Source organism: Bacillus rossius, chromosome 18, assembly GCF_032445375.1.
Source record: "Bacillus rossius redtenbacheri isolate Brsri chromosome 18, Brsri_v3, whole genome shotgun sequence".
Lineage (NCBI taxonomy): Eukaryota > Metazoa > Arthropoda > Insecta > Phasmatodea > Bacillidae > Bacillus > Bacillus rossius.
In genome coordinates, this window is record NC_086345.1 from 288,693 (window position 1) to 300,571 (window position 11,879).

The following is an 11,879-nucleotide window of genomic DNA, read 5'->3' on the forward strand; positions in this document are numbered from 1 at the left end:
TCTCAAGGTAAACACCTTGCTACAGTATCTACAGTGATGACGTTTCGATACAGCGTCAGATCCTAAATCGGAATTCATATTAGTTACCGAGACTAATGCCAGATGCAAACTAAGAGTTTTAAATTAGATATATTACTTAAATAGAATTTTTTTAATTATTTCATCAGCGAGAATTAATTTATCTCATTCAAAGGTACTTGTTGCAAGTAGTTCTGCTTTTCAACAACAGATGTCGACACGTATTGCTTGCAGGTAAATATTATTTCTTTCTTTCATGCGGGATGCAGGATTCTCACTAACGATCGCAATAGAGGGATGGCATCGCTATACTCCAAGGAGAAGGTAGTTTGTTCTTCCAGTTAGTGTTTCTCAGGGTATATATTATTATTTGACTGAATAATGATTTTTTTTAAAATTCCACCTAATAAAAATAAAATAGAAGCACTCAGAGTAAACCATCAGGGATGATGTCGGTTATAAACATCATAAATTACCAATTTTTTTTTTAAAAAGTCCAAATTTAATCCTACTTAAGCAACATGAGAGTTCTAGCACAAGCCCGCTTGTGAACTCTTTGCTTAAGCAACATGAGAGTTCTAGCACAAGCGGGCTTGTGAACTCTTTGCTTAAGCAACACGAGAGTTCTAGCACAAGCGGGCTTGTGAACTCTTTGCTTAAGCAACATGAGAGTTCTAGCACAAGCGGGCTTGTGAACTCTTTGCTTAAGCAACATGAGAGTTCTAGCACAAGCGGGCTTGTGAACTCTTTGCTTAAGCAACACGAGAGTTCTAGCACATGCGGGCTTGTGAACTCTTTGCTTAAGCAACACGAGAGTTATAGCACAAGCGGGCTTGTGAACTCTTTGCTTAAGTAGGATTAAATTTGGACTTTTTTTAAAAAAAATTGGTAATTTATGATGTTTATAACCGACATCATCCCTGATGGTTTACTCTGAGTGCTTCTATTTTATTTTTATTAGGTGGAATTAAAAAAAAAAATCATTATTCAGTCAAATAATAATATATACCCTGAGAAACACTAACTGGAAGAACAAACTACCTTCTCCTTGGAGTATAGCGATGCCATCCCTCTATTGCGATCGTTAGTGAGAATCCTGCATCCCGCATGAAAGAAAGAAATAATATTTACCTGCAAGCAATACGTGTCGACATCTGTTGTTGAAAAGCAGAACTACTTGCAACAAGTACCTTTGAATGAGATAAATTAATTCTCGCTGATGAAATAATTAAAAAAATTCTATTTAAGTAATATATCTAATTTAAAACTCTTAGTTTGCATCTGGCATTAGTCTCGGTAACTAATATGAATTCCGATTTAGGATCTGACGCTGTATCGAAACGTCATCACTGTAGATACTGTAGCAAGGTGTTTACCTTGAGAAAGAATGCTAAACGACATGAGAGAAGCGAGTGTAATTTGGGTCCTTGTCAAAAACCGTTTCATTGCAGTCAGTGTCAGAAATCCTTTGGTAGAAGATATTGCTTGGATAGACATTACAAGACCTGTACAATTAAGATGAATAAAGATAACGAAGACTGGGCTACAACATCGCGGAAGAGGAACGAAGGCGAAAAAGCTAATGCTAAAATTACTGATCTAGATGAAGATAATAATTTAAAATTTAAAACAAACGAAGGTAGTTGTAACCACATTAGAAATGAAAATATATTTACTCCAATATCTAGTCGTCTCCATGAAAATGAGAAAGATGGAGAACCATCTGAAGCTTACAAGGTCGAAGACTTTGATGAATCATCTGAAGCGTGCATGATTGAAGAATGTGGTGACACATCTGAGGCTGACATGATTGAGTACTGTACTGAAGCACCTAAAGCAGGTAAGATCGAAGACTGTGATGGCGGTCTGAGACCAAAACGATGGAAACGACGTAATAAAATAAATTATCCTGATCAAGTTTGTGGTGCTGACATGATTGAAGACTGTGGTGACACATCAGAAGCTGGTGTGAACGAAGACTGTGCTGACACATCTAAGGCTGACATGATTGAGTATTGTGCTGAAGCACCAAAAGCATGCAAGAGTGAAGACTGTGATGGTGGTTTGAGACCAAAACGATGGAAACGTCGTAATAAAATAAATTATCCTGATCAAGCTTGTGATAATTTCTGGCACGATGACGAAAGTGACCTTGAGGTTGGTGTTAAAACGATAGACACCAGAGATAATATTTATTATAAACATGCAAGGATGATGAACGCAGCAGAAGAGTTTGATTATACCTCATGGGGAGATCCTAACATATTGGTTGACAGGCTACGACTACTACATGGATCGCTTTGTGCAGGAAACTATTCGAACATTAAAGAAATATCCTTCATACTCAAAGAACTGAGGGAAGCTGGCTACATACAATAATGGCTTAAATTAAATGTATGTGTATAAACTTAAAGATAAATTAATATATTTTCTTTCCAAATGGTATCTACCATTTATCGAAATATGATTTCTAAATAAAACTTATAACTTAAAGGTGCAAAATACGTTACCACTGCCAGTCAAAATGTATACTAATAAAGACATGTTAGTAATCATGCCAAGTTCGATAAGAAAAGTAATTGGAATCAGTTGGAACCAATTGAAGATGGAGCTCTTGGAACAATTGGAGCCTTTTGAAGCATTTGGAGCCTTTTGGAGCTGTTGGAGCCATTTGGAGCATTTGGAGCCATTTGGAGCATTTGGAGCTGTCAAGCATTTGGAGCCTTTTGGAGCTGTTGGAGCCATTTGGAGCATTTGGAGCCATTTGGAGCTGTGTTAAGCATTTGGAGCCTTTTTTTGGAGCTGTTGGAGCATTTGGAGTCTTTTGAAGCATTTGGAGCCTTTTGGAGACATTTGGAGCGTTTGGAGCATTTGGAGCCATTTGGAGGCATTTGGAGCATTTGGAGCCGTTTGGAGCATTTGGAGCCATTTGGAGCTGTCAAGCATTTGGAGCCTTTTTTTGGAGCTGTTGGAGCATTTGAAGGCCGTTTGGAGCATTTGGAGCCATTTGGAGCTAAGAAGTAGTTGTTGCACGTCTATGCAGGGCTAAATGTTTATAAGATTGCTGGCTTTCGCAAGTGATTCTGTAGTAGGATAGAAATTGAGTAATAAATATTATGTTTGTAAAAGACTTTGAGTTGTTTTTGGTTGGATCTTTTGTCGAAACTTATAAGTGAATATAATTCCACAGTGCATTCTACCACGAAAATGAAGCCTAAAGATGTAAAGGATGATCGTCTACTTGGGGCTGTATTCACCAACACGAAGAAGAAAGATACACGCAAGCATAAAGCTAATGTTGGTGACATTGTGAGAATCTCCAAGCAGAAAGGTGTCTTTGAGAAAGGTTTCACGGCGAATTGGAGTTCTGAACTTTTCCGTGTGACACACGTTCGTGAATCGGAACCCAGGACCTACTACCTCGAAGAATTGGACCACAAGCCTATTCGTGTTGGCTTCTATGCTGAAGAGATCCAGTCTACGATGTATCCGGACACATATTTGGTGGAGAAAGTTCTCAAACGAAGAAATGGTCGGTCTTTTGTGAAATGGTGGGGTTTCCCATCTCAATTTAATTCGTGGGTAGCAGATACAGAAATCGAGAAGCGCTAAAGGTGAATAACACCTCACTTACATTTTTTTTCAAGTACTTAGTCATGATTATTGTTTATACATACATTACAACATTTAAAGTATGATTATCGCACAGGAATTATCTCATGTCATTTATGAAGTTGGGTAGTCTAAATATATATTTGGCTATTCAATTGTTCTAGCTCCTGTAGCATACGCCTGTTTTGTCTGCTGCGGGAGTGACGTCTGTGCTCGGGAAGAGGCTTTCACAGCAGCGCGTGTTCGGGCAGGAGGAAACACGCAGAGCCACTCAGGGTGTTTGTGCCGTCAACCATAGGCTACGTCATGTTTTTGGAATGTGTTGTGCAGGTTATTTCGAGCGAGTTCTGGGGCCTCACAGCATCGCTCCGCTAACGTGGTAGTCTGCTTCTAACCACGCTCTCATCATCATGGCTTCCACCAGTGTTTACGCGGAGAGTGTTTGCGATTGTAATTTAAACAGTGTTACGATGGACGATGTTCGGGAATTTGTAATGGATGTAGTACGTCGCTACATAGGTATGGACTTTAATGATATACATTACCACCTTACATCCTCCACCCTCAACATTCTCACTGAGTTCCCTGAGGAAGAGATATTTATTACCTATTTATATCATGCTGTTATGACCTGCATCGAGGCCGCAAAGGAAGCGCAAGAGGTGAACGAAGATGTGGATGAAGGAACGGATAGTGGCTTGGGGGATAGTGATGAAGACGAATTGTAAATTTGTGTGTACTACGACACCAAAGGTTGTTACAACCAGTCTGACATTCAGCATCCTAGAGACAACATCAGCACTGCAGCCTTGCAGTCATACCTGTAGAACTAGCATCAGCCTTGCAGAGCTAGCACAGCTTCACACATCAGTTATCGTGAGTACTGGCAAAAAAAATGTCATTATTTCTCTGCAACATTCAGTGCCTCACATCACAAAAGGGGTATGTGGTTAAGCAACTTGCAGCAATGTTCATCGAGGATGGTGATGTATTGAGGACCTATGAATACATATTCAAACCACCATGTGACTGGTCCGAACTAGACAGGCTGTCGCAAAGCGAGAATCGTAAACTGACTTATGAAGTGCATGGACTCTCGTGGAACGAAGGTGAAGTGAGCTTTGACCAAATCTCATCAGTGTTATGTGACATCGTCAACCCTGAAGAAGGAGATGTAGTATACGTCCTAGGAGACAAACAGAAAAGTATCTTTAGTGAACTGTGCAGTGCCAACATTGTTGATTTACATAATGAAAGAAACTGTCCTAGCTTCAACAAACTTTTAAAGACTTATGGAAACCGCCTGGATAAATGTATAAAACTCTATGGCAAATTCCATTGCGCCCATTGTAATGTTCAGCTACTTAAATTCTGGCTATTCGACCACCCATACTACTATGTATAATTGGGTCTCGAGTTAATGTTGCCTTTGTCACTATGATGTGTAGTGTGTGAATATTAAGTGATTTTATTACTCGTTATTTACTTCTTTTAAATCATCGATTGTTCTTACCCCTTGCTGTTTGTAATAAGATTTTAAATAAATATGTGTTTAACATTTACGTTGTTTGCTTTAATATCAAAACATTTAATTGCCGATATTATTGAATTGTAACTATAAGTTATTAGTCTCCTCAGCTAGAGTGATTGCTTTAATACATAAATTCTAACACTACCTTCGAGATGTCTTCCGCCACTACGAGAAGAAGAGAGAGTCTCTACACAACACCAATATTTTATAAATACTCTATCATATTTAATAAACATACATTATTAATTAATAATAATATGGCTACAGGTTCCAAACTTATCTCGACTGGTTACACATTGCATAACACTTGGCGCCATCCGGCAGTAACTTTAAGAATTAAAGATGGCGACGGTGGCGCACTCCGGCAGTAACTTTAAGAATTAAAGATGGCGACGGTGGCACACTCTGGTAGCAACACTAGGAACTAAAGATGGCGATGGTGGCGTCATCTGGTATCGATTGTATGAACTAAAATATGGTGACGGTGGCGCCATCTACCAGCCAACTTGAGAACCAAGATGGCGGCGCTTCTGGCAACTAATTTTTGAATTTGGCGCGCGATACTAGCGACATCTACCAGCCAACTTGAGAACCAAGATGGCGGCGCCTCTGGCAACTAATTTTTGAATTTGGCGCGCGATACTAGCGACATCTACCAGCCAACTTGAGAACCAAGATGGCGGCATGCGACACCTGCCAGCCAACTTGAGAACCAAGATGGCGGCGCCTCTGGCAACTAATTTTTGAATTTGGCGCCATCTGGTAGTCTGTGCTGGAATTAAAGATGGCGATGGTATAATAATAATTTGAATTTCATGCATTTGGGAAGGCAAAGACACCCTCCCCCCTTTTATCATAAAACTTGACGTCAGTACGTGGCATATATAGATTATTTATTCCACCATATCCCAATTGGTCTCGTGGTCTAGTGGTCAAGGTGTCCGCCTCGTAACCACGACATCCTGGACGTTTTCACGTCCCATGGATCGAATCCCAGCCTCGGCACTGAAATTATTTTAGTTAAAGAAAAAAAATAAAATAATCCCTGCTGCTATCTGGTGGCGACCAACAGAACTATATGACGTCGCAAGATGGCTGCCTCCAGCAGACGAAACAAGATGGCGGCCACCAGCAGACGAAAACAAGATGGCGGCCACCAGCAGACGAAAACAAGATGGCGGTTGATGTTTACATCGAATTTCAAAGTTCGAAAAAAAAATTCAAATCCAAGATGGCGTCCGTGACACAAAGTGCAACGGTGACGTCACGATTCGAAGTTGGTGGAAATTTCTAGAAATACAAAATGGCGGATGGATTAGCATGGATTGGCATGGATTAGCATACAGATTAGCATACAGATTAGCATAGATTAGCATACGGATTGGCATAGATTAGCATACGGATTAGCATAGATTAGCATATGGATTGGCATAGATTGGCATAGATTAGCGTAGATTGGCATAGATTGGCATAGATTAGCTTAGATTAGCAAGGTCAAAGGTCAAGGTCAAAGGTCATGATGACGTCATCCAAGATGGCCGCCGATGACGTCATCCAAGATGGCCGCCGATGACGTCATCCAAGATGGCCGCCGATGACGTCATCCAAGATGGCGGGCTCCTGGCTCCTCCGCCTGTGCTTGAACCCCCTATTTCCAACTACTGTAACGTATTTTATAATTTAAAAATTAGTACGACGAAGGTTTATACTATTTAAAAAAAATTATTTTCCAGAGTTATTATCCCGAAGAGAAAAATTATTTTCCCGAATTTCGGGATCCCGTCCACCCCTACTTGAAAGCAATGCAGTAAATTCTCGCGCTTCGCCAATGATAATTGGCCAGTTTCCCATATTGTCATATTAAAATATTTGGTTACAGGTCACAGCGCAGTATTTGCGCGACTTGTATGAACAAGTTTATAGTATTATAATGTTCTTAAAAAGGGCTAATATTTTTTTTCTAGAGTATATTGGGTGATTACAAAAGTTTTTAGGAAGTATGCCTCAAAAAATATGAAATTCAAAATTTAAGTGTCACCCTAATGAACACATAAATAATATATTTGCATTCTGTTATAACACATATCACACATTTAACCTACAAACAACATAGTATCTCAAGGAACAAGAGTATCATTAATTGTAGTTACATTACATATGTTGCTGCACGTTCGTAAATTTTCTGACCTAAAATACAGTTTACATGGATCCTATAACAACCAAAACGTGTGAGTAACTAGTGTTTAAACTAAAAATATAATATTGTCAGTATTTTGTACATGGATTGGATTTTACATTAAACTGGGGTTTAAAAAAATTTCTTATCTGAAATGATAAGTAAAACTATGCAGTCAACTCAACAGTTTGAATACCAGACGATACCTAAGCTACACTATGCAGCTAAAAGCAGGCACTGACTTGGGTGTGATGAGCATCTCGACAGAGGCGTACTCGGACACGCAGATGCGCTGAATGTGCTGCAGCCCTGCTGTGTCGTTGAAGTGGCGTCTCTGCACGGGCGTCACGCACTGGTAGAAGTCGCTCAGCACCACAAACAGCTTGGACGGCTGCATCCCGTCGCAGAACGTGTTCGGCACGATGATCTGCCGAGCAACCACACCCCACGGGTCTTGGGAACGGAAAAGAAGACAGCACAATCATATCAAGGTTGCGGCCATCAAGAAGCTTGGTGTTCTGGAGTAGTGTTTTCATAGGGTCATTCCTAGCCTAAACGCAAGGTCAAGAAGTAGTAGACGATTGTTACTTTCCGGGTTGGTCCGGCTAAGCAATCCAGAATAGTAACAAGACACTTCAATCACTTGAAAAGTTTACATACATTGGTTTCGAAGTTTTGTTTTTTGTCTAGTTGCCAATATTAAGGATAAATTATTCTCGTAAGAAAAAAGTTGTGGTTAGTTGTCTTTACAATAAAAGAGTTTTAAAGCAGTCTTTCGTTTTATTATTACTTCTCAAATAAAACAGACGTAGATTACAACTTTCACAACAGGTGCAGACAATGTATTAGATATTAACTGTATCTCTTCGCTCAATTAGAAAAAAAACAATTGGCGTCCCTTTGTTTAATCGCGCGGACATGCCCGGGAGGGTGACGACAGTCACTGTGGGCCGATGCCGACGCTGGGGTCAAATTTTGATTTAAAAGTCCAAAACTAATTTTAAAAAAAGTTACTATTCGGCCTGATCCTGACCGACAGGAGTGAAATTAGCCATTTGAAAAATCTCACTGCATTTCAGTGAGCTGTCAATGATGTGGCCGCACGCAGCGACGATCAAGCGACAGCTATTTCAACAACGAAGTTGTCTTCCCTTACAAAAGTGAAAAAGGGGAGACAACCCTGTGTCAACTCACCAATCACAATACAGAACCAGGTATATGACCATATAAGAAATAGTCATGGAAAAACATTTTTCTCTGGAAATATGGAAAGAAACATCACCCTACCTAAAGGTGTGATTTGATTGGCTGGCAAGATAGCACCCAGCAAAAGTTCTATTCATTGCTGCGCATTCGTGCGCTTACATGTTGGGTTTTCCCACTAATCTGAGGCGTGAAAATAACTAACTGGCAGCTGTATCTTCCATTATTTTTAAACCTTTTTGAATGTAACAGTCTTACTGCCCAGACGATGCTTTAAAATTGAAAAAATGTAATTAATAGACATAATAATTTTAACCAACCATGCAAATTAGAGGAAATAATTATAAAACTACATTCATCTGTATTTAGAACCTAACAAAAATAATAATAATAATTAATATTGATTCACAATCAAAATACCTTAAATGGCTATGGAAAATAGAAGAAACATGTGTAGAAATTAATTATGAAACATGAAGACATCAGTAGCAGAACAAATTCTCATTTCAATAGTTATTAGTAGCAGAGGCAGAAATCATGCTATGTTACAAGGAAAGCCTAAAATCAAAAATTAACTACGAACAAATTGGCTGCTTTGAATACCAGACGAGTCAAGATGAAAGAATTAAATAGACAACTACACATTGCAAAATTATCACATCTACTAAAACACTTGCAGTGATTAAAATGTTAATTTTGTTCCCAATAAACAAGTATTGTACCCTGATAATATAGATTTAATTAAACAGGTCACTTGTTGAATAGTCCAGAGTATGTTTATTCATTCATAAACATAAGTTTGTGCGTGTCGACTTGCATTCGCACATGCATCAAAAAATGACACAATTTTAAAGGATGATCTTTATAAGACAGTAATTACACAGGTAAAGCCATTTAGGGAATGAATCACAATGTGTACCAAATTTAAATAATACAAATAAAAGCATTAAAAGACAAAACGTAATAAGAGCCCAAGAAGTGAAAGTGTGCAGGAGACACGAGAGCTGACCTCCACGGGGTTGAAGATGTTCATCTTGGTGAGCACGTTGTGGTAGCTCTGGCTGTCGCTGATCTGGCACAGCACCAGACTGGGGTGCAGGATGTTCACAGCAGCGATGCCCACTTCGCCCCGGGCGTGGCCGCGCCCCTCGCACACCGCTGCCGACACGCAGAACACATTCTGTCCATCCGTGCACGCGCACAGTTACTTCTATTTCAAATTAGTAAAAGAATAACTACTGCAGGAAAGGTGTTAATTTATTTAACCTGGCAGGCCTCTCTATCCTGTTTGATGTACAAGACATGAGTACGCATTAAAAGCAGCATTTTGATAACTGCCAGCTCATGATACAGAGAACCCTGCTGAATGATTTTTCCAAGTGTAAATATTTATATTATGAGCAGTAATACAGCAGAAAATTTATTTGTTAAAATAAGCTATCTATAGCACTAAACTGTCTGAAATTATTTAGATTTGTTTTCCCCTTTCATGCAGTCAATAATTTTAAAAACTAACATTTGAGTACTTTTACGACTCTTCAAGGCTTTACTCATGGAAACAAAACATTGGGGCCAACAATTCATTGAAATAACAAGAAACATCTACTATGAAAGAAGGGGGAGGGGGTTGGGTTTTTATCTTAGACTTGCTAAAATAATAATAAATAAATAAATACACAAAAGAACACTCTGCTTGGATGCATACAGTAGAGTCTCGCTAATCCGGACTTGTCCGGACCGGACCCTGTCCGGATCATGGAAAGTCCGGATTAATGGTAATCAACTTTAAAATGTATCAAAAATAGTTTTTTAGGCTAAAGAAAAAATCTTTATGCTTAAAAATCAACTGTGTTTTATTATAAAGTACCTAAGAAACTATGTACATATGTATGTAACTTATATATAAAACAATAATTTGTATTGTACATACCTACATGTGATTAAAAAGTATAAAACAATTAAAGGTTAAAAACAATTACAACTTACTCGAAAAAGTCTGTAATATTCTTTTGTTTTAATGAAGATTGCCGTCGTTTTGCCGTGCGATCTCGTAGGCACCTCAAGGTCAGTAGCTCAGCAGCTTTGCTTCTCAGAGTAACTCAGCAACCCCTCCAGCATGTAGTCACTTCACCATGAGTTGGGCCAGCTGATTCCTCCGTACCTCCATCGTCATCTTCCGAACTGTCTATTTCAGTTGCTGTGTTTGCAATGCACGCCTCCACGATTTCATCTTCACTTAACATATGACGATCAATAACGCTGTCACTGTTCATCCCTTCTGATATGTCATTCTCCTCTATGTTGGCACAATCCTCTAACTGTTGAGAAACATGTACAAAATCAAAGCTAGTTGAAGTTGGTTGAGTTTCGTCTTGTCCCTGTTTTTCCTGTGAAATGCTTGGCCACAAATTTTTCCAGCTTTTTTGAAAAGTTGACGGCTTAATTTCTTCCCATGCTCATGCAGCCAAGTAAATGACAGTTCATTGTCACTTTTTTAATATGATCCATTAAAGCTAAGATCCTGAGTTTCTCGTGAGCGGCAAAGACACGCGTAGTTATCTACGTCCTCAACAGAGCGCACTGGCAGTACGGTTGAACGATGTAGCGACGCGCGGAAAATTAAGGGGGGTGGGAAAGAGGACGCTGTTCTCAGAATTCTTATCGCCCAGCGGGGAGTCATGTTTACGACCGGTCAGGAAGAGGGGGGTGGGGGAAGGGTGTACTCTTCCTCGGCGAGCATTAGATTTCCAATCCCTTTGCTTCTCTGTCCATGTCCCTCACACCCACCCAAGAATACTCAATCCTCAACAAAGCGCAAGAGAATAAATATTACTATTTTTGGTACATTTCAGTTAGAAACCCGTACGTAACCGAGTGCAACCCAGGTAATTATAATAAATATTAATTTGGTGCACTACACTTATACGATATATAAATTGTATGTTTTACTGCGGTGATTATGTGGTCAAAACTATCAGATTTGATCTCTTTTGCAAGAACGCTCGTTCACAGGTAACCACTACATTCAAATAAGTTGGCCAGTAATGTAGTTTTCCTGCCCCCGTAAAGAAAAAAATATTTAACCGTGTGTGTGTGTGTACTACAAATGTTTTGCGCTTCTACAAATTTTCTTTCTTTACACATTTTGTCACAGGTGTGTGCGTATGTGTATTATGTACACAAACAGTTGAACGTTGACCATCTAATAGCATGACGTTATGTTGCAAAGCGGTATTATTTGCTATATTTGATATCTGATTAGGACTGTATTTTTCTGTGCAACTATATATACAGGCGAACTTTTTACACTATCGGAGAATTTTTTGTAGCTGAATATCT

General features: G+C 39.2%; 1 protein-coding gene across 1 annotated transcript in view; it reads right to left on the reverse strand.

Moving 5' to 3' along the window:
- The window catches only part of LOC134541347 (mutS protein homolog 4-like), a 48,001-nt gene extending 37,218 nt beyond the window's left edge, over positions 1-10,783 (reverse strand). Inside the window, exons 1-3 of the mRNA XM_063384769.1 lie at positions 10,702-10,783; positions 9,550-9,698; positions 7,580-7,764 (exon numbers count right to left, since the gene is read on the reverse strand). Coding sequence (XP_063240839.1) covers positions 7,580-7,764; positions 9,550-9,698; positions 10,702-10,783 — 416 coding nt within the window. The remainder of the gene's footprint in view (positions 1-7,579; positions 7,765-9,549; positions 9,699-10,701) is intronic.
- Between the last annotated feature and the right edge of the window lie 1,096 nt (positions 10,784-11,879).